This window comes from Anas acuta, chromosome Z (genome assembly GCF_963932015.1).
Source record: "Anas acuta chromosome Z, bAnaAcu1.1, whole genome shotgun sequence".
NCBI classification, from domain to species: domain Eukaryota; kingdom Metazoa; phylum Chordata; class Aves; order Anseriformes; family Anatidae; genus Anas; species Anas acuta.
In genome coordinates this window covers 15,811,282-15,835,263 of record NC_089017.1, presented here as the reverse complement: position 1 = coordinate 15,835,263, position 23,982 = coordinate 15,811,282, and the positions used below count along the sequence as shown (strand labels likewise).

The 23,982-nt window shown below is 38.2% G+C and overlaps 1 protein-coding gene across 1 annotated transcript in view; it reads left to right on the top strand.

Moving 5' to 3' along the window:
- The window catches only part of PDE4D (phosphodiesterase 4D), a 525,614-nt gene that overhangs the window by 76,052 nt on the left and 425,580 nt on the right, over positions 1-23,982 (top strand). Inside the window, exon 2 of the mRNA XM_068666381.1 lies at positions 5,519-5,754. Coding sequence (XP_068522482.1) covers positions 5,519-5,754 — 236 coding nt within the window. The remainder of the gene's footprint in view (positions 1-5,518; positions 5,755-23,982) is intronic.

Sequence of the window (23,982 nt, the reverse complement as noted above, 5' to 3'; positions counted from 1 at the left end):
AGACATCAAGTCTGAGCTCTTCTTGACAGTGGCATGCTGTATAATGAGGGATGAGGGGCAAGGGTCCCTAATTGCAATGTTCAGGTTGAAGATCAGGAAAATCTTCATCAGGAATGTGGTGCAGCAGTGGAGCAGGTTATCCATGGAGGCCAGAGAATGTCTGTTCGAGGATCTTTGTTGGATTTTTGTTGTTTTTGGAGGTTTCTGAGCCTGAGACAATGCCATAGCTGATGTGACTTGGTGTTGCTGACAGTCCCATTTTGAGTGGGTGGTTGGACTGGACAATTTAAGAGGGCCCTTCCAAACAGCATTTCTATAATTCTGTGAGTAAACATAATGCTCCTTCCAACACAAATAAGGCATTAACTAACAATCCATATTTTTCTTTTGCTTTGCTGAAATGCATAAAATCAATGTGATCATTTTTTCCTAGTTTAAATGCCTGAGTATTCACACCTCAATGGGTGACCTCTTTTTCCAGAAAGTTATTTAATTTCCCTTTACATCTTATTAAAATATGCATTAGGTGATTACCGTTTGATTTCTTAAAAGCTCAGCCTTAATATTTAGGCTAGAATTCTTCCCTTTCCCCGATAGTTTGCATTATGCCATACATTTCTACCTGTCTGTTTTTTTTGTTTTGTTTTGTTTTTTTTTTTTTTCCATATGAGTCAATGAAGATGTTCAGTGAGTTCACTTTCTCATTTCAGCTATCTGATTCTGATCGTCTGTAGCTGCAGTTCAAGGATTTTTATGGTTTTTAAACCTGCCCCAAAATCAACTGTTTTTCATTGTTGAAGTGAATCAAATAATCTCTTGTTATAGACTACTTTTACCTCTGATATCAGCATTTCTTTTTGTTTGTTTCTTGCAGAGCTATAATTAATTTCATTATTATTTTTTAATTTATTCAGCTGTCTTGGATATTCACTATGCACATGCTGAAAATACAAGCCTGAAGTTAAACTTCTCCCTGGATGACTATAACACATTAATTCATGCAGTATTTTTGCAGTGATTGATTTTGCTGTGGGTTTGCTTCAGAGTACATGCATTAATGCACACCATTTTATAATCCTTGTTTTCTTAAACTACATTACAGCTAGATTAAGAAAAATAGCTAAATTATAAATTTAGATTTTATGATTAAAAATCTAATTAGAAATAGTTTGCTCACAGCAACTGCTCAAGCTCCAAGTATAAATGAAGCATATTAATGTTACTCATCGTGAAAGGTGGTTCCTTAATAGGTCTCCTTATGTGCACAAAATAGACACATTGCCATGCAAACTTTCCTTGCATCAGTCCTCATGAAACAGCACAGACTGATGGCCATGCCTGTGCTATAAGTTTAACTGCAATTGTAACACAGGCATGCCATAGTATGCCATATTGACCATACTGTACATATGAACTCTAGTTGGCAGAGGCAATTAGAGTTGGCAGAGTTAAATCTAACCGTCTTTTAAAGACCTCCAGGGATGATGACCCAACCACTTCCCTGGGTAGCCCATTCCAATGCCTAACAACCCTTTCAGTAAAGAAGTTCTTCTGAATATCTAAAGTAAACCTCCCCGCAGGACTGTCATCAAGGCTGTAGTTGCACACAGTGGTATCTATGCTGGGGAATTTTTCAAGAGGTGGCAAGAGACTGAGTAAGACATGGAGAGAAAAATCAATTTCCTCTCATTATTTCAACAGGATTTGCAGAAGATCTTAGAAAAGTAATTCTTTGCAAATTTTCCCTTAAAATGGTGAGATTTCTTAGAAGTTGCAAAAATTTTATGAAGAATTTTCTTCCCTTTCAGTAAGTATAGTTTAGAGCTTTCTTTCCTAGGTTGGCTATCCATGACCCAGAAAATATGACCAGCGTTTTAGATGATTAAATTAAAAATAATGTTTACTGATGTTTTGCCTTAAGATTTTGTATGACAAAATCTTAATTTTGGCCACACCTTCAGAAGTTCTAATTATTCACTCTTTTCCATGGACTGCAGTGGTTGTTTTAAGTGCTCATCACTTACTATTAGCATGAAATTATTGTGTGCAAGAGAGAAAGGCAGGAGTTGAAACATCTTTTAAATATAATTTAACAAGAGAGCTTAGGGTGATTTTTTCCTCTTTTCAATCTAGAGGTGCATAGTTACAATCTCTGACTATTTTTTTTCTGTGATCACTATTTGGACTCTCACTTGCTCCAAAGGTAAACAATCTGCAGGGAAGCAAGCATATTGTAGGACAGAAATTTGTCTAATGCAGAACACTTTGTCCCCCATGTAGGTAGAAGTACATATTTTAGGTAACAGTGTCTTTATCTCCTCTTAAAATAGATTCCTGTTGGCTTTTAAAGCACCAAATTACTTAAATGCTAGAAAATGCTAGTGCCTGATGGGTTACATTTTTCTCAGAGGAGGAAAAGGATTTTTGCACAGGAGTTAGCAGGGCTGATCTAGACTTTAAACTAGATTTGAAGGGGGAAGGGGATAAAACCAGGCCCGCTAGTGATAAACTATGGAACAGCTTGACAAAATCTGAGCAACTGTGTGAAAAAGGAACCCTTCAGTGTGCTCCATGGTGTGCTGGATACAATGAAGTGCATTTGAAGTGTTTCTACACCAGTGCACACAGCATGAGGAACAAGAAAGGAGCTAGAAGCCCTGGCTCAATCCCAGAGCTACGATATTACTGGCATAAGCAAAAGCTGGTGGAATGAGTCCTGTAGCTAGTGTGTTGCGATGGACAGTTATAGGCTCTACAGAACAGATAGGCAGGGCAGGCGAGGCAGGGGTGTGGCACTGCATGTAATGGAGGGTCTGGACTGTGCAGAGCTTGCAGTTGGCAATGACATGGTTGAGATCCCCTGGGTAAAGGCTAAGGGACAAGCAAGTAAAGGAGATGTCACTGTGGAAGTCTACTGTAGACAATCCCACAAGGTTGATAGCATCAATTAATTATTGTTTAAGGAACTAAGAGATACCTCGAGATCAGCTGCCCTTTTCCTTATGGGTGACTTCAACTTGCCAGACATGAAGTGAGAGTTTCACACAGATGATGCAAACAGGCCCAGGAGATTCCAAAAACATCTTGATGATAACTTCTTGGTACAGGCAATAAGGGAATCAACTAGGAAAGGTGCCCTGCTAGATGTGTTGCATCTAAACAGAGAGGGTCTCCTGGGTGAAGTGGCAATTGGTGGCCGTTTTGGCCATAATGACCATGAAGTAGGTGAGTTTAAAATCATTGGTGATAGGAGGAAAAGTTCCACCAAAACTTCAACCCAACATATGGGGAGAGCAGACATCAGACTGGTTACTAGTTACTAAGGTCCCCTGGGAAAAAGGTTTTAAAAGTGTTGGGGTCCATCAGAGCTGGTTGCTTTTCAGGTACCACCTCATAACAACACCTCCTAAGAGCACAGGAACAGGCAATTCAAAATGTTTTAAGTCAAGCAGAAGGCTGTCTTGGTCGAGCAGAAGCCTTCTCTCAGAGCTTAGGTGGAAAAAGAAAGCGTATGGCCACTGGAAGGGAGGTCGAGTGACAGGGGAGGACAACAAAGATGCTGTTCGCCTTAGTAGGGAGAAAATTTGTGTGGCCAAAGCCCAACTAGAGTTGAAGCTGGCCAGTACAGTAAAGGACAATATATTTTTTTTAATTATTATTGTTTTTTTAATATGCTAAAAGCAAAAGCAGAATGTATTGATACATTACCTGATGAGGACGGTCACCTCACAAACAGGGACATGCACAAAGCAGAGACATTTAATGCCTTTTTTTGCCTCAGTCTTCAACACTGATAATGGGCTCAGACAGCCCAGGTGCCCTCATATGGAGAACCATGTCTACAGTAAGGATAGACTTGCTGTTTATCATTCAAGTCCTGAAATTGTGCAGGACTTGCTGCTTCAGCAGGGAGCCTGATGGGATTCTTTCCACGATACTCAGAGAGCTGGATGAAGTCATTGTAAGACATCTCTCAATTATTTTTCAACAGTCTTGGGAATGTGAAGAGGTCTCAGTTGACTGGAAGCTGGCAGATGCTGTTCCAATTTTCAGGAAGGGCAAGAAAGAAGACCCTGGTAGTTACAGGCCTGTCAGTCTCACTTCAGTGCCTGACAAATTTATGGAAAAGTTATATTGGGAGTTACTTAAAAACACCTGAAAGACAACACAGTTATTGGTAACAGCCAACACAAGTTCACAAGGGGAAGGTCCTGCTTATCAAACTTAATTTCATTTTATGACAAGGTTACCCAAAGGAAGTCAGTTGATGTAATCTTTTTGGATTTCAGCAAAACTTTCGATACAGTTTCTTAGAGTATCCTTCTGGACAAAATGTCCAGAACACACCTGTATAAATACATAATGTGATGGGTGAAAAATTGGCTGCTGGGTTGGGCTTAAAGGGTTATAGTAAATGGAGTTACATCAGGGTGGCAGCCTGTCACTGGTGGGGTTCTGCAGGGCTCCATTTTAGGGCCAGTTCCCTTCAATGTTTTCATAAATGGCTTGGATGCAGTATTTGAAGTTATACTGAATAAGTTTGTGGATGAAAATAAATTGGGAATGAGCTGTATCCTCAAGGATAGAGAGGCCTTGCAGAGAGATCTTGGCAAATCAGAGGGCTGGGCAGTCCCCAAAAATGTGAAGTTTAACAAGAGCGAATCCCAAACTCTGCAACTGGGAAGGGACAACCCTGGAAATATGTACAGATTGGGGGAGAAGAGGCTGGAGAGCAGCCCTGCGGAGAGGGATCTGGAGGTTCTGGTTGATGGCAAGTTGAACATGAGCCAGCAGTGTGCCCTGGCAGCCAAAACAGCCAACCATACCCTGGGGAACATCAAGCACAGCATTGCTAGCCAGGCAAGGGAAACAATTGTCCCGCTCTGCTCTGATGCAGCCTCACCTCAAGTACTGTATGCAGTTTTGGGCACTACAGAAGGCCATAAAACTATTAGAGAGAGTCTAAAGGAGGGATACAAAGATGTCAAGACGTATGAGAAGCAGCGGAAGTCACTTGAGAGGAGACTGAGGGGGAGGCCTCATGGCAGCTGCAGCTCCCTCATGAGGAGAGCAGAGGCGCAGGGACAGCGACAGGACCTGAGGGAACCGCATGGGGCTGGGACAGGGCTGGGTCAGGCTGGGTGTTAGGAAAACGTTCTTCACCAAAAGGCAGTCGAGCACTGGGACAGGCTCCCCAGGGGCCAGGTCACAGCACTAATCCTGCTGGAGTTCAAGAAGGGTGTGTACAATGCTCTCAGACACATGGTCTGATTTTTAGATGGTGCTGTGTGGAGCCAGGAGTTGGATTCAATTATCCTTGTGGGTCCCTTCCAACTCGAGATTTTCTATGATTCTATGAACTTTTTTATTGTATGTTTTCACATTTTTGCATCTCCTTAACAATGACAGTGAAGTGTAACATTTATAAGAAACAAGTTTATGGAAAGGAATTAAAGGGGCAATTAAATCGACCTTATGGGTGTTTTCTTACATTGTGGATTTTTTTACCTGATCATAGGTTTCTGAAGAAACACTCCATCACCGCAGTGAGGAAGAAGAGTCTCTCCAGGGAATGGAGCCCTATCTTGTGCGGAGATTATCATCCCGTAACATCCAGCTTCCCCCTCTGGCTTTCAGGCAGCTAGAACAGGCAGACTGGGATAAAAAGAATGATACTGAAACTATTCCAAGACCTACAACTCTTCCACTGAGGATTCCTCCTCTGATTGCCATTACATCTGCAGAGTCCAGCAGGTAAGGTCCAGGAATTTCTTTTTGATTTTACGTTTTCACTGGTAAGTGTAGGACAGTAGATGCTTTTTCTAGGATAGAAGATTATTTTCGGTGTTCCTTTAATAAATATATGAAAGTCTATTTTTTTTTTTTTTTGAGAGATAAATACAATGTCATTTAGTAAGGTTCAAAGAGAGGTTGGTGTTTTGATTTTATTCTTTTTTTTGTTTGTTTTCTATCCATGGAGGGAAGATTGGTCTGAGATCTGGAAGGAAAGTAAGTGTAGAGGCAAGGGTAACAGTTCACATTGCTCGTCTTTCTGGATTTCAGGATATTGGTCTTTGAAACTTGAATTGTATGTGGGATGCCCCGTATAAACTGTGAAATACCCAGGAGATACTGGAGAGATTTTGTTACCTCTAGGAACACCAAATGAAAAAAAGTGTGTATGCGCCTGATGTGGTAGAAAGTCAGATAGCAGAGTGAAAAATAAATACTTACAGCCTATGAAAAAGTCTAGGTGATTGTTGATTTGTAGAGACTGCAATTGTTCGTGAGGCTGGATTCAAATGTGCATTAGAAAGACAGTTTAATGGCTATTCAAATAAATAAACTCAAAACATACTGGTTATTATGGATAGCTATCTGCTGTACTCAGAGATTGATATCCTCTGAGAGGCCTCTCTGCATCTAAGAATGTTGTGGGCATTAGAGACATTAGAGATAACTTTGTATTCTGCTTATGGCTTCCATTCCTGTGGTTGATAGAATTTGTTTTGAAACTGGACAAAGCAACATTTATCCACGAGTAAGTTTATTTCTGAGAGTAGCAGAGAAACAGCAGATCTATAGACTATTGAATGAAGGTGCCAGGCTGTTTAAACAAGCAGACGAAGCAAAACTGAAGACAACAGCAGAAGCAATTACAATTTTGATGTTTCTTGGTAATATACAATCTTTAGCTCTTATGATTCTTTCTTAGCTAAAGAGCAATTATGCTGTTACAGGAAGAATATTATTTAGGAAATTAAATTTCTCTGGATGTTTAGAACCATTTTTCAGTTGTTAGCTCTCTCAAGCAGCTCTGCATTTCCCATTTACGTGCTTGTAATGCCAGCAAAACAGCTGGGAAAAGCCATCCTCTTATCAAGGCTTTTCGTCTGCATGAAACTATACAAATTTAGGGGACCTGTTATGTCTGTGGATATACAGCTTACCTCCATCATCTTTGAATGCATGGAAATAAGCAGTTGAGAACTGGAAACCAAAATGAGGGTAGGAGACAGGAGGATTCAGTTTTCAGTGAGTAGGTGAAAGTGGAACAGCTATTAAGTCCTAGAAATTGATTTTAAGAAGGAAGAATTTCACTGCTAAAGACATTGTAAATTACAAATACGTATTTCTAGAGGAAGACAATTAAAATACCCAAAGATGGCAATATGAAGCATCTTGTACTGTGATTTAAGTACCTGGAATGTATAAAACTAAAACCAGTGATAGTGGATTTAGTTTTAAAAATTAAATATGTATTCTATTCCTAAACACACATATGAACTCTCACACTCTATTTTTCTTTCTTTTTATTTTTATGAAGTCTCAGGATTGTTTCTGTTTTTAGCTTTATATAGATATGAACTACACTAATTGAAATTAAACAGGTTATTTAAAAACAAAACACAGCAGAATAGATGAAAACAAAAAAGTAAATATCCAGAAATGTTTTTCTCAGTCTTTCACACTTCGTAAATATGTACTCTTACTTAAGGGGAGGCATCACAGTGACTGTCATTCCTTTAACCCTTCTAATTTTTTTCTACACTTTAGGGTGTTATTGCACCTGATTCTGATTTTTTTTCATCCAGGTTTAACAGGGAGACTAATAAAGATTATCATTAAGATGAAGGATTCACGTCTTATATTTTCACATGTAAATTTCATGTGTAAGATTGCTAACATGATTGCTAACATTTGAAACTCATTTGTTTGAAAAATCATTTATAAGAAAACTCAGATCTTACCTCCTTTATAAGAAACATTTTAAAGACAGTTTACTTTCCTCTGTATTTATTTTGCCCAGTAGTCACAGCTTCAGCTTTGATCATAATACAAATACTTGCTTGAATAAGTTTGATAAAATAAATTTTATTTCTTCTTTCAGATATTTGGATTTAGAAGGGCAATTGGTCTAATCTGTGTTTAAAAATTGTATTGATTTGTCCACTGTTGGGGGATTTTTATTGTACCCCTTGAAGCAAAATAGATACACTTTTGCTTAAATATAAGGAGACAAGTAATCTGCAAAGGTGCATCATGAGTGATTCCTAATGTGCACTTTCCCCAGCACCAATCCTGTGAGCACAGGCCTCAGGCAGTGTTGGGTTCACGACCTAGCAGGAGGTAGCCTCTGATCACCCACATTCCATGATTGCTACAAAACAATGCTATGGCATTTCTTATCTCATCAACAAGGGAAATTCCACTCCTATGTGGAGTCCCTCTGTCTGTCCTTGTTTCCAGCCACTTTAACTCATTCTGCAGTTATGCCTTCTTCCCTTCCATGCCAGATCCTTCCTTGGTCATGAGTTGCCACTGCTGAGCAGTTAAAATTTGAATTTCTCCTTCATCACCTGCAAAACTTCATGATATATGATGAAAGACTCTTCAATCACTTTTCTTATAGAATAAGAAAAGTTCTTTTTGCATTGTGTAACTCAGAAGAAGAGGTAGATTAGTGAAAGATAGGATAGGATACAGATATTCCTGTCTGAACCACCATTAGTTGGACTCTGAAATGCAATGACATATATACATGGGCCACTCTAAATCTGAGAAACATAGTTGCCTCCTTTAGTGCAACTTAGGGCCATTTCTTCTTGTCTTACCAGTTGGTGCTTGGGAGAAGAGACTGATCATTTCACTAAGGTAATTGTAGCAAATGATAAGGTCTCCCCTGAGCCTCCTTTTCTCCAAGCTAAACAACCCCAGCTCCCTCAGCCACTCCTTGTAAGACTTGTCCTCTAGACACTTCACCAGCTTTGTTGCCCTTCTTTGGTCACACTCCAGCACCTCAATGTCCTTCTCGTAGTGAGGGGCCCAAAACTGAACATAGCGCTTGAGGTGTGGTCTCCCCAGAGCTGAGTACAGGAGCACAATCAGTTCCCTAGTGATTCCCTCATTTCCTGACGGCCACACTATTTATTTTTGACACAAGCCAGGATGCTGTTGGCCTTCTTGGCCACCTGGGCACATTGCTGGCAATCATTTATGAATAGTCCTGGCTAAATTGACCAGTTTTGGTTGTATTTTTATCAGTGATCTTGATGAGGGGATTTAGTGCAGCCTCAGCATGCTTCCAGATGACACACTAGGTTGGGCAGGATTGTTGATCTGGTTGAGGCTAGGAAGGTCCTGCAGAGGGATCTTGATAGGCTAGATTGATGGGCCATGTCCAGTTGTATGGCATTCAACAGGGCCAAATGCTGGGTACAACACTTGGAATACCCCTTACAGCGGTACAGGCTTGGGGAACAGTGGCTGGAAAGTTGTCTGGCAGAAAAGGACGAGGGGGTGCTGGTCAACTGCCCAATGGACACAAGACAGCTGTGTGTCCAGCTGGACAAGAGAGCCAACAGCCTCCTGGCCTACACCAGAAGCAGTCTGGCCAGCAGAACTAGGGAAGGGATTTTCCCTCTGTACTCTGTCCTGGTGAGACAGATGTCATCTTAAGCACTGTGTTCATCTTGGGTCCCTCACTACAAGCAGGACATTTTGTTGCTGGAACACACAAAGAGAAGAGCAACAAAGCTGCTGAAGGTCCTCAGCAACAAGGCCTATGAGGAGAGGCTCAGGGAACTGGGGCTGTTTAGCTTGGAGAAGAGGAGGCTGAGGGGACACCTCATCACCCTCTACAGCTACCCAAAGAGGTTGCAGTGAGGATGGTGTAGATCTCTTTTCTCAGGTGAGAAGTGATAGGACATGGTGAAATGGCCACAAGTTGCTCTAGAGGAGGTTTAGATTGGATATCAGGAAGAATTAATTCACAAAAAGGATTGTTAGACGTTGGAAAAGATTGCCTGGGGAAGTGATGGAGTCACCATCCCTGGAGTTACTTAAAAGATGTGTGTATAGGGCACTTAGGGATATGGTTTAGTGATGGACTTGTCAGTGTTAGATTGATGGTTGGTGTTGATGATCTTAAGGGTATTTCTAACCTGATTCTATGCTTTTACTATTTACCTATTATTTGCTAAAACATAATTTGTGAGAGATTATTATAATTGTTTAACATAAGATTTATTTTAAATTGCTTTAATATTGTGAATATACAACTGAAAGTGTATGTATTAGTGTGTTCATGAAGCTCTTGGGAGCTGCAAGAATGATGTATGAAATAGCTGATCTTTGAAGTGTCTTTTCTGCAGTGTTCCTTCTCCCCTGATATATTTTTGTTCCTTAAATTAAGCTCATGGTGGGGATAGATTAGATAGGCACTGTACTGCTTAAAAACTCTTTTTTTTTTTTTTTTTTTTTAAGAAGAAATCAAAACTCTCTGCACTGGGAATCAGACCCAAACTTGATATAAAACTATATGATTTTTTTTTTCTTTCTGCCATTTAGAGATGCACTTCTAATTTGTAATTACAGCGGATTGTGAACCAACCATTACACTTTTTAATATCTGGTTTTGAGAGGAAATATTAGAAAGATGTTATTAGCATCATCAGTGTAAGTTTGATACTATAGCTGCACAGACTAATGGTCCTAATTTCAAACAAAATGCATCTTAATGCCTTTCGCTTGATTGCGTCGTCTGTACCCTCTCAGAGCAATAATTCAAAGATTAGATTTTGTCTTCTGTACTCAAGGTAAGAAGTTAAAAAAAATAAAAATGCTAAAGAACTGACATGTGGGAATCCTAACCCATAAGTTTGCAGTTATTTACCTACTATACCAGGTAAGTATTTTTTTAAAACAATAACTTTGTTATTGTTTTAAGTAACAGAGTGTTATAGAGAGACGATAAAAATAGATCGGACCTTAGAAGTGTAATGTAATTACACTTAATAAAAATACAAGCTGGGGAAAATCTGGTCGTCAGATTTATTTATTTGCAACTTAGTATGGTAGTGTATGTAGTGAAAATAAGTGGGAACTATGGTTTACACAGTGCTGAAATAGGAAACAAACAACAACAACAAAAACAAACAAACTATTTCATTTGTTTTTGAGCTTAGAATCCCTGAGTTCCTCTCTGGGCTGCCAAGCTGTAACTCTTCTTAGGCAGCTTCTCATAACTCTAGGCTGTTTTCAACAGTGGCTGTGTTCCCTGACTCACCTGCCAGTTAAGAATAGTGAATAATAGCACAATAATTCTTAGCACTTCTATTGCACATATCTTTATTTTAAAACCATTATAAGTAATAGCTAATCTTCATGTTGCTTTCAGGAGATCAGGTAGTGATCTGGTAATTTTATCTTCATTTTATGTATAGGAAAACTTGTGCACAAAGGGACGGTGCAACTGGCCAAGGCTACAGAGCAAACCAGTAACAAAGCTCTGAACAGAAACTCAAAAGCTCGGTTCCTGTTTGTTGTCTAGCTTTTACTACCTGCCACAGTGCTGCAAATGGAGCTTGTGGAAAAAACAAAAGCCTCAAGGTTACCTCAAACTTCAGAAATAATATGTCAAGGAAAATTTTACTGATTTTTTTCAGAGGAGGTGTTTAATTGTTATTAGTGGAAGTTAAACATCTAAATGTTGTTATGCATCTGAACTCACATTAAACCTAGAGTTGTATCACACTGACTCAGTCTTGTAGAACTCTGATGGCAGTGTCTGTTACAAACAAAAGCATAATAAATTAGTGTGGAAAGTAAACTGAGTCAGCATTTAAGCTCAGTTCTAACGTGGGGAAGAATCAGTGGGAAGTTGTGAGGCCAAGTGAATGTTTGAAGCCATCATGTTTTGTGGTATCCAAGCCTTGACTTCTGAGAGTCTTTTGTTCTGGTGACTAGTGTCATCAATGCAGCTATGTGTATTCCAAAGTCATTTTGGAGACTTAAAAACAATTGTGTTTGTCAAGATTTGCATCAACTAGGTGCTAGAGAGAAATAAGAAAAAGGGCTGGTATCATACCAGAATGCTTGTGTAAGTCATTCTTAATACATGTGGAAGATCTCACACTCATCTCCAGCGCTCCCAACCCCCAAAGAAAAAGATTATTTTAAGCTATGCCTAGCATTATGCAGATACTCTAGAACTGATGTACTGGTAGACTGTGGAGGACAGCAGGTACTGCCTTCAGTCCATCATTGGCCAGGCTGAAATCCTTTTTAGAATTCAGAATTTTGATTAGAAAATGTGGTTACTCTTTAAAATAGGCATTTTAATTTTTTTCTAATGATTAAAACCATCTATTTTGTCTATCTATTACCAGTCAGAAGAATTGATTACCCCACTATACCCACCATTGGTGCGGCCTCCCCTCACATACAGTGTACAGTTTTAGGTTCCACAATATAAGAAGGATATAAAATTATTGAATTGTGTCCAAAGGAGGGCAACAAAGATGGTGAAAGGACTAGAGGGATTGACTTAGGAAGAGTGGTAGAGGATACTGGGTTTATTCAACTTACAGAAGAGGAGACTGAGGATCAACTTCATTGTTGTCTACAACTTCGTCATGTGGGGGAGCAGAGACAGAGATGCTGATCTCCCTCATGACCAGTAATAGGATGCAAGGCAATCACTTAAAACTGCATCAGGGGAAGTTCAGATTGAATATTAGGTAAAGGTTCTTCACCAAGAGGGTGGTTGAGCACTAGAATAGGCCCCAAGCCTGTTGGTGTTCAAGAAGCATTTGAACAACACTGTCAGATATATGGTTTAACTTTTAGGTTGCCCTGTGTAGAGTCAGAAGCTGAATTCAATGGTCCTGGTGGGTCTCCTCCAGCTTTTCATATTCTATGAAAATGTCTAAACCTTAGAGCCTGAAGTCTGAAACTTATAGCTCCCTTTGACTGCTAGGTTATATAATTAGCAGATAAAGTTTGAGATAAACTTTTAAAAAGTCAGGTAAGAACACATAGTACTCTGAGGTGAGGTTATTTTTGCCTTTGCTGAACTTTATATGTTTCAAGTCATAACATCCTTACAGTTTTCCAATGTCCAGTGAATGGCAGCCCTCCAGTGTGTCAAATACTTGTACCATTCTGGTATCATCTACAAACGTGCTTGGCATGCATGAAATCTTTCTGTCCTGGTATATGATAAAGTTGTCAGTCTTGTCTCCAGAACTGACTCCCGAGGAACTCTGTTCTTACCTAGCTGCTGCTTTTATTTGGAGCCACTGCCCATTATCATTTGAATTTGATGGTCCAACCAGTTTTTTGTCTGCCTTGTGGACCTGTTCATCTGGTCCATATCTTTCCAGCTTATCTACAAGGTTTCAGTGAAAGACTGTAAAAAACTTTGCAGCTGCTGTCTTGTCTTTAACAAAGACAGGAATTAATGAAAGATAATCAGGTTCATCACATGTGATTTGCCCTTTGTGAATTTATGCTGACTATTCCTAACCCCTCCTTGTCCTTTATATGCTTGGAGGTGACTTCCAAGAGGAGTGGCTCAATATTTCTCTCAGGGTCTGAGATGAGTTTGGGACAGTCTGTAGTTCCCTGGGTTGTCTTCTTCTCCCTTCTAAAGATGGTTTTGCCATTAGACCTTTTCAGATAACTGAGGACCTCCACTGAGCACTTGAACTTTTGAAAGATGACAAATAGAACACGGCTTCACAATGACACCGACCAACTTCGTCAGCACCATTGGATACCTCCCACCTGGTCTCAGGAACTTGAACATGAACATTTTACTTAAGCAGAATCTAACTTGATCTATCCCTACAGGGGGTTGTACCCTCTACTCCCTCAAATGTCCCTCTAGTGAAGGTGACCTGGAAGGCCTAAGAGCAGACCTTGCCAGTACAGTAGGGCAAAGAAGGGTCTGAGTACTTCATCCATGTCTTTCATTACCTGCTCTGTTTAGCAGCAGGCCCACATTTTCTTTTGTTTTCTTTTTGTTTTTCAAGTACTTATTTTGTTACCCCTTGTCCTGGTTTCTGTTAGGACAAAGTTTATTTTCTTCCTAGTAGCTGGTAGGGTGCTATGTTTTGGCATAGGATGAGAAGAGTGCTGATAACATGCTGATGTTTTAATTGTTGCAGAGCACTGCTTAGACCAAACCAAGGATGTTTCAGCTTCTCACTCTCTCCTGCCAACGAGCAGGCTGGGGGTACAGCAAGAGCTGGGAGGGGACAGACCCAGAACAGCTGACCCAAACTGGCCAAAGGGGTATTCCATACCATATGGGGTCATGCTAAACAATATATAGGGGTGGCTAGATGGGGTGGGGGCGGACTGCTCGGGGTTAGACTGGACATCGATCAGCAGGTGGTGAGCAATGCATTATGCATCACTTGTTTCGTACGCGTTATTATTAGTAGTACTTTTATCATCATCATCATTATTATTGTTATTAACATTTTTTTGTCCTAATAAACTGTCTTTATCTCAACTCACGGGCTTCACTTTCCATTTCTCTCCCCCATCCCAGAGAGGGAGGGGGGAGGGTGAGCGAACGGCTGTGTGGTGTTTAGCTGCCGTCTGGGTTAAACCACAACACCCTTCATCTCCAGCTGAGCATTGACTTTACTAATTGTATTCCTGAAAAGCCAACTGATACTTCCATTTTCCTCCTTGGGAATTTGTGTCTACTTGTATCTCCTGTACTTCTGCTTTTTGTATCTCAGCTCAGTCAGAAGTTTGCTGTTCAGCCAATTTGGCATCCTGCTGTTGTTTTTGAGCCTTTAATCACAGTTTATCCAGCATACTACAGGAAGGTGAGTCACTGGCTTGTAGAAAGAGCTGACTATGTAGGATTTTTATGATAAAATATTATTTTAATTTTCAATTATTATTTAATTCATAATAGATTTGTTAATTTGACTAGACTCTCTTCTCTGCTTTTGCATTTGTATAATTCGGTGCTGATGTATGTTAAAGAGAGTAAGAGTGTTTTCTTTTTTTCGTAGCTGATTTGACTGTTAGTTTAGAGACTGATCATTTGCTGAGTGATCTCTTTAAATCATTTTTCCTGATGATTCTTCCTAGTCTAATGTTTTCATTCACATGTTGCTCACTTATCTGCTTAGTTGCTTATTGTTGCCAAGGCCTACAGCTGCAATGGCTCACTCTGCAGGGAAAGCTTGAAAAATAAAAGGTTGCCTCTAATTACAATTGGCCAAAGTTGCAGTGAGATAGGGGAATGCAGGGAATTCATTAAGATCAGCTTTACTTTCTGTACTCTAAGTGGAGGAGATTAAGAGGTTTATACTCTGCAGGTACTGTCTCTTTTTGAGCAGTTAACTAGAATAATATTGTATTTATTAAAACATTTCTTTGGGCAATCAGCCAAACCCAAGGCCATGTGCAATGTTTGATACAGTATTGGAAATGCAATGTAAAAAGAAATCCTTAACAAAATAATGTCTTAATGTGTACTTTTCATCATGTCATAGATATGTCAATTTAGAGATGATAGAAGAAATAAAAATAGTTTATTCAATTAGACGGATATGCAGAGTTTTCCTTACAAGGGTTTTTTAATGTTGGAAATTGTCTGTTTAGATTACATTCAATGTTAAGAGATATTTTGAGGTCTTCATAATCTACATTTCAATGATCCCTACCACAGTGCTTCAAAAATACAAAAAAGAAATGTACTGGACTCTCACAGGCACATAAAGCTGAGGGAAAGATGGGAATCACTTGCAGAGGTGAATTCAGCCAGCAGCTGTAGGTGAATCCTGCCTTTAGGATAATTCCATCCAAGCCATTTTAGCTAGCTATAGAACAATGAGAATACAGAGCCCAGCAGCTCAAAGCCACCTCCCATGGTTGTGCACAGAATGTTGCTTAGCATCTGAGGAGCTGATGTAAGTGTGATGGAGAGAGAATCAAAGTAGAAACATATTAATTTTGAGCATTTACATGACCCAATCTTTCTACAGTTCTGTGTGCATAGTCACTGCTCTATCATTTCTATTCAAGCAAATTACAAGTGATGTATTTCCTCACAGGTTCCTCCTCTAAACAAGAGGCAAAGGATCTGGCCTATGGTGTAAAACAAGTTGTTTTCAGCATATTCCTTGCCTCTCTTGCGTCAGATCCTGTGTGGAGACAAGTTTTTTATTACACAACCTAACAATTGGTACACAAGATTGCTAATAAAATCGGATGCTACTTTATAGCCTCAATATATTTATAACTTAAAGCATACCTGGCTAAGGAAATAATCTGAAAAGGAAGCTGTTGGATGTTAGTTTACTTGGGAAGGTGTGCCTTCTTAAGCCTGTCAGCTATGCATGCCCTGTTCTTTCTATTTCTATAAGGTATCTGCTTGTGGCCAGCACAGGCTACAGGATGTGCTCCAAAAAAGATAAGATTCTTGGTCTGGCTAAGTATGGCCATTCTGAGGTAAAATAGATTGGAAGAGTTAGTGGTTTTTGTTTGTTGGTTGGTTTGTTTGTTTGTTTTCTAGATCAGTTATTTGTTCATAATATGCAGTTCTTCACCTTGGTTATGCAGAATTTTCATCTGAGTTCAGACCATTAGTAACTGTAACTTTAATAATGAAGATACACTTGTACATAAGCATATGCACAGTAATGCCTTCATTTGTTTTATACCTTATGGCTTAAAATATCAGAAAATTCAATTACAAACGTACATAAGGTATTGCTAGGTAGGATGTACATAAGGTATTGCTAGGTAGGCATATCACAACAACAAAAGTATATAATTCTTCATTTGATCATATATTTGCATGAAGAGTTTGTTTTCTTTTTTATTTATTTTTGATGTTACACAGAAGTGATCTGCAACATATTTTCCACAAACACGGTATAATGTTAATTATTGCTGACATAAAGCATATATAGAAAGACACAGATAAGATTCTCCTCTTTAAGGTTAATATTAAAAAAAATGATCATTTATGTTTTTTTTTTCTCATATTTTCCTGTTGAGACTAATGTATGAGACTAAATTGTGTGATTACAAATTAAGTTAATACACATTTGTATCTTTTGAATGTATTTCCAGTAACATTTCATATTATTAGCACATGATACAGTTAATGCAGATTCCAAATCTCACTTGGAATTTGAACATGTAACACTTTTTTGGGCTGCTGAGTAAAAGATTATAAAATGTCACGTCCAAATATATATAAAATATTTAATATAGTGCTGATAAGACCTTGTGTTTGCAGAATTACACACTGTTGGAATAGAATGAATGTTTTATATTGCAACAGTTTATGCTGCAAAATGTTATTTCATTAAATGAGGTGCAGTTTTTACTGAAACTTTATTTGGAGGAAAAAGTACTCTGTATTCTTACAGATGGAACTTTGGTGTAGAAAGATAAAAAAAAAAAAGTCAGAGAGATGAAAATTAATAGTATTCCAGACTGGAACACAGAAGAATCAATGGGATTTTCTGGAAACAAGACAAAGTTGATTTATTCATGGTTGTAATCAAAATGATATGTTGAAATCATCAAGCATAGAAAGTGATTTCCCCATATATAATTTACATCAAGTGTACTATTTTTTTCTGTTTCTACTGTAAGCCATCTCTGCTTCTTTTAAACATCCTAGTTATAGTTCTCCCTTCGACTTTACATGTAAATGAAGGCTAGACAGTAGTCCTGTGAAATGTAAACAGATCAGAGCCTCTTGATACTCAAATATACAATAATTTTTGCTTTCCTTAAAATGATCTTCTTTAAAAGCAATAACATCTATAAAATGAAGATAGCAGGAAAGGACTTTAAAATTAGCTTGCAAAATTATATAGGCAAATTAATTTTTAGTTCTTGTTACAGCAAAGAAAATAAAATAGTGAAGTAATGAAAGGCTGTAATTCTGGTTTTACCTCTTTCCCAACATTGAACCAATTTTATGAGATGTTTTTCATAGGACTGTTGCTTGAACTTCTGAGTACAAAATAAAAATGTAAGCCTTATCAGAGGATCTGCTCTATGTGCTAGAGCAAGATCTGGTTGACTGCTATTACTTTGAAGAAAGTAAGTTTCTTTGCAGTCTCAAGTAATGGCTATGTAATGGTCTCATTCTGTTCTTTCTTGCCACATCCCTTCTAAACTATAATTTTCTTTAATTCAAAAGTAACTCTAGTCTTTTTTCTGGTATAGGTGACAGGGTGATTAAATGCAACAGTTTGACAATGAGATCTGTCTGAATAGGTGGCATCAGAATCTCAAAGACTCTACAATAAAAGGATTCATTATGGTAGTCTATGGCCTTATCAGGTCTAATGTGTTAGAAATATCTGTATGTCCCTAGCAGGAAGGAACAAAAAATAAATGTGGTTTTTGATTTTTATAGTTAAGTATGATCTGAAATTCATTGAACATGCAGAAATTGAGACTTCTTCAATAGGAGCAAGTCAGTAGTGTGGACTTTCAGCTGTTTTTATCTAGTGTTATACTAGAGCAATAGGATTTTTATGACATCTTGAACACTGTCTGAAAAGTTTGAGGGGGTTGTGGCTTTCTCTGACTACAACCTCCCTACAACATTTCCTTCCTTAGTTTCCTTCTGTTACTCTGTTGTAGTTCATGTCCCTTCTGCTCCGATGTTTACATCTTTCTAATGCTTAAAGGTATTTATAATAATCTCTGACACTCTCCAAAACATCTATTTGTCTAACATATTCCGCTTCTGGTCTGTCACAGTGTAAGATTTACCTTTTTTACTCATTATTTTTGCAACTATTCTTTGTAATCAGTGAAAGACATGCGTTCAATGTGTTTTGGAATTATTACCACTGGACACACGCGTGGTTGATGGAAAAAGCTGAGTAAAGAATGTATTGAGTAATTTATACAGTACTGTCTCAGGTAATGCATATGATATACAGTATTGTGGTTTCTGAGACATTTTATGAAATTATAGAAACTTTTACACAATTTTGGAAAAAGAATTATCAACTTTTCCTTGGGTAACTTACATACACATATGAATAGCATATTTTTTATCTGTGCAGAGAGAACGATAATAAGATATTTCAATAATTAGCAGTAAAAGTGGATGTCAAATAATTTTCCTCAAAGGTCTAATGTTACAATTGCAAAAGTAAAATATATAAAATAATCCTTAGCACTATTTTTTTGAGATGCTTCACTTATTATGCATGAATGAATCAGTAGCAATTACTCCTCTTCATCAAATTCAAATGTGTAATTGCGCTTTTTGATTCACAGATCAATTAATCTAAATCTGGACAATAACTATACTTTTGTAATCTTTATGTTTGATATTAAAATTTATTGGTAGAGAATATGCTTGCAAAGCCTGATTGTTCTGCAAATAGAGATGGTGGCAAAACCCTGTTTAATTAAGTGGGGGCAGGATACGGCCTACACAGAGGTACTAAAAGCTGTGTGGGAGAATAATGTAAAGTCATCAGCAGCCTGGGGTTTCCTCTGGAGATTGCTGTGTAAATTTAACTTTAATTGAAAAGAGAGAAAAAAATGATCTTAAAAGATTCTCTGTTAAGTATAAATGACATGTTAGCTTAAAATAAATTACAATTATTTAAAAACATAGAATGACAATATATTTTGCAGTAGAGGAGGAAATTACCAAAAATGAAGGAGGTATAGACAACACCTTTAAATTCCCAGTATTAAAATAATAACTTAAATAACCAACTTTGATTTCTCTGATTGTTTAAAAAACTGTTAGCTCTTTATTAAAATGCTTGTATTTCAGATGATTGTCTGATTTCCTGGATAAACTTTAGTCTAGTTGTACTCTGTCATATTTTTTTAAAGATGAGTTAAAATAAGCAGAAGTTGCTAGCCTGAAAAGCAGCTGCATCACTGTTGTTGCACTTTTTGGGATTTCTGTTATAGCACTGAATAGAACTCAAGCATCCTGAATCCCAGGAGAAACGTAAGTGGCATTTCAATTACAGGCTACGCTGAAGCTCTGTTATTCCTTTGTTATTGTTGGAAATACGTGCTTGCCCTTATACAGTTCTTGCTGACAGATGTGAAATCTGCATTTTCCAAGTAAGGTAAGGAATTTCTAGGAGTTGGTGGACATAAGAGTTTCCACTAGATTTGAGGACAGTCACTCCAGTGTTAGGCTATTTTGCCTATCTTTTGGACACCTTGAATTCCCATTTGGAAAAAAAAAAAAAAGAGAGAAAAAGAGAGAGAGAGAGAGAGAGAGAGAGAGAGAGAGAGAAAAAGGAAGGAAAGAAGGAAGGAAGGAAGGAAGGAAGGAAGGAAGGAAGGAAGGAAGGAAGGAAGGAAGGAAGGAAGGAAGGAAGGAAGGAAGGAAGGAAGGAAGGAAGAAAGGAAGGAAGGAAGGAAGGAAGGAAGGAAGGAAGGAATGAAGGAAGGAAGGAAGGAAGGAAGGAGAGGAAAGCTGTTAAAAATAGTAGTGAGAGCAATTTACCAAAGACCAAGTAAAGATGAGCAACAGACCTTTTTGGCTTATGATAGATAAATCCAGAAAAGTAAACATTAGCCCTTTCAAGCTATTTTAAGAGAATTGTGTTAGAGCAGCCCAAGATAATCAAGATAGTAAAGTAAGAGAATATTTATTTCAAAGATAATTGAGATACAATTGTAGAAGTTGCAATTTTTTAAGAATGTTTGGCTTTTCTGCTTGTTTGCTTGAATACGTTCCCACAGACAGCTAAGTGGCTAAGAATGAATATAGTCAGAAAGATTCAAACCTAAAACTTTTACATTTGAATTTAGACATTTGAAAGGCTAGACTACAATTGCCAGCATAGTCAGTAAATGAAATCTGTGAAGTCACTCCAGAATGCTTCCTAATGAGTCCTGATGATAGCATGGGATAACAGGAGTTATATTCATGGTAATCTTGCAATGCAGCAGTAACAACTGCTACAGTCTTTTACAACAATTCATGAGATGGTAGTAGTGCTATGGTGACAGGAATTTTTTGGGGTGTTTCCTTTTGGCTTGAATCTTACTTAGAAATCCAAGAATATATAAATAAATAAATAAATAAACAAACAAAGAAATAAATAAATAAATATTTTTTTTTCTGATTGTCACTGTGTTTCCAGGAGGTAGGATTGGCAGCTTTAACATAGTGGATTCAAGGAGACCTACCTGATTTATTTAATTAAAAATTAAAATAATTTTAAAAAATACACATAGCTTAGAAAGGTTACTAGAAAAATCCCTTGCATGCCATAGAAAATTTTGAAGATACTTGGAGAAATCTTCTCACCCTGAAAAACATAGAAAATTGAATTTATAAGCCAAGATCAATTGCTGTAAACGTTTTGCCAAGGAGCAAGGAGTTAGACAAACAGATAAATTTTACAGAAAAGCTATGCTACCAGTTTTGTGCCTTGTGTCAAGGGTAATAAAATGTGCATAGGGTATTGCTGAAGTAACACAGAGTACCAAGCAACTATGATAAGGATATGTAAATGATGCAGTTAAAATTATTTAAGTTGTCATAATTCATGTTTTGTATAGCCTTTTCCACAGGAAAGATCAAGACCTGTATCATGCTATATAGTTGCATAGCTACTTAAATGTCTAGCATTTTATGTACTTGATTAAGAATTAAGAGGATTTGTCACAAATATTAACTTACTGAAGAATGCAAAAAGTGTGAAAAGATAGCATACACAAAGGAAAATAAAGCAGGCATACTGTTGTTGAGTGATAGAAGAGAATGAACTGATACTAACTTCACTTAGAGGATATAGTTGGGTTTTCTTGATGATTTCAACTGTAACTTTTTAATTTTCTCTATTTATGACTGCATTTACTGTCAGCTATTTTTTCATTAATTAAAGCAGTAAGTGGATTATGATTTCTTAGTCAGTACTACATCTTAGTCAGAGAAATCAAGAAGTATTGAGGTGGTGGTTTTCCCTTCAGCATTAAATGAATATTAGCTATCCATCATGAATAAGATCCAAACCAGATGACTTCATTGCCTAAATGATCAGTGGCACTTGAGGATCAGCCCCGATTCCCTGAAATACAACCTGTTTGCTGGCTTGCAGAACTGGAGGACAGAACTTGCTGCTCCATATTTTGTGAAAGCCTGGCAGACCAAGCAAAAAGAGCCTGTGTTTAATATATTCTGTAGTAAATATTAAAATATTCATTGCTTCTTTGCCTGAGAAATTTGGTGGCCTTCAGAGTTGGTTTACAGAGTTGGTGGATAAGGGAAGAGCAACTGATATCATCCTCCTGAACCTGTGCATTTGACAGTCCTCCATGACGTCCTTGTCTGTAAATGGGGATGAGATCGATTTGAAGGATGGACCACCAGGTGGATGAGGAATTGTCTGGATGATTGCACTCAAATAACTGCAAGCAATGGTTAAATATCCCAGTGGAGAGTAGCAATGAGTGGTGTCCCTTAGCAGTCTGTACTGGGACCAGCAATATTTAACATCTTTGTTCGTGACACAGACAGTGGGATTGACAGCAGCTTCAGCAAGATTGCCAACGACTTGCATTTGATACTGTCCTCCATGATAACCTTGTCTCTAAACTGGAGAGACCTGGATTTGATGGCTGGATGGTTGCACTGAAAGAGTTGTGGTCAATGGCTCAGTGTACAGGTGGAGATCAGTAATGAGTGGTGTTCCTCAGAGGTCAGTACTGGGACGGGCGCTGTTTAACATCTTTGTTGTCGACACAGACAGTGGGATTGTGTGCACCATCAGCAAGTTTGTCAATGACACCAAGCTGAGTGTTGTGGTCAACATGCTGGAGGGAAGGGATGCCATCCAGAGGGACTTGGACAGGCTTGAGAGATAGGTCCATTTAAACCTTATAATCTTCAACAAGGCCAAGTGCAAGGTTCTGCAAGGTCAGGGCAATCCCAAGCAGAAATGCAGGCTGAACGGAGAACAGATTGAAAGCATCCTTGAGGAGAAGGACCTGGGGATGTCAGCTGATAAAAAACTCACCATGAGCCAGCAAGGTACTCTTGGAGCGTAGAAAGCCAGCTGTATCCTGGGCTGCATCAAAAGACAGTCACTTCCAACCCAACCCATTCTACGATTCTATGATTTTATGATTCCTAGAAATATACAGATAACACAGGTTAAGAAGAAAGTATTCAGGATTTTCAGGTGTATGGAAAGCTGCTGTGTTGTTCTTGAGCATGCTGAAGATACTGAGTATATGAGCATTTATTTCTTTGATGGTTTCACTATTGTAAAACATCAAGACCCACAACCTCTAAACCACCACTGACAAAAAAGTAAAGATAAAATCTTATGGGTATCCCCCAGTAATCTTGAGATGTTAGTCATATTCAAAGAAAAGTGGCTAGGCACTTCTTGTTTCCAGTGTCTCTCACCCCATCTTAATCCCTTTTCAAGTACAAATGTCACATCTTCTGATTACATTTTACCTTGTTAGAACAAGCACTGTGTAGTCACCTTGCTCCAAAAGAACTGCCAGTTTCTGAGTCTACTATTGTCTCTGTTGATGGTTTAGAGGGGAATTTGGGTAACACTGCTTTAGTGAATGCTGATCTGAGAGAGATGCAGATGGGAAAGGTTTCCAAGTTTCTCTTCTTTGTGCTTGCAGCCTTGGATAGTCACTATCTGACTATCATCCCTATAGAGATTATAAGCCCTGCAAATATCAAGCAGAATCTCAGTTTCTGTTTTTTAAGGGAGTAAAAAGTAGTTTTCAATCATTTAAACTTCCTCTGTTTCTTTTTACTTGTAAATGCTGTTGAGAGGAAAGAGGATTGAAGAGAACTATGTGGGTGCTAGCTGGAGTGATAAGATAGAATGAAAGCATTCTACTATTTCTGTAAAAGAAGAAGCTTGGAAAACATTGCATTTTACTGTGCAAACAATTGCCTATGAGATCTTTCAAATTTGTCTCTGGAGGGCAGTACTTTCTTTATGCAAGTGATTCACTTGATAAATGTGAAAGAATTTTCAGCCAATGAATTTCATATTTTCAGAGCATAACTAAAACTGATATATTATACAGGCTACAGGCAAATATTGCAGTTCAAATAACATTCACTTGTAGCACAAATATGAGCTGAACAATCCAGCTTTCAGTGAAGACTAGTGGTTCTAATTGGAGGACTATCACACCGAAATGAACTAAGCTTAGTAAATAAAA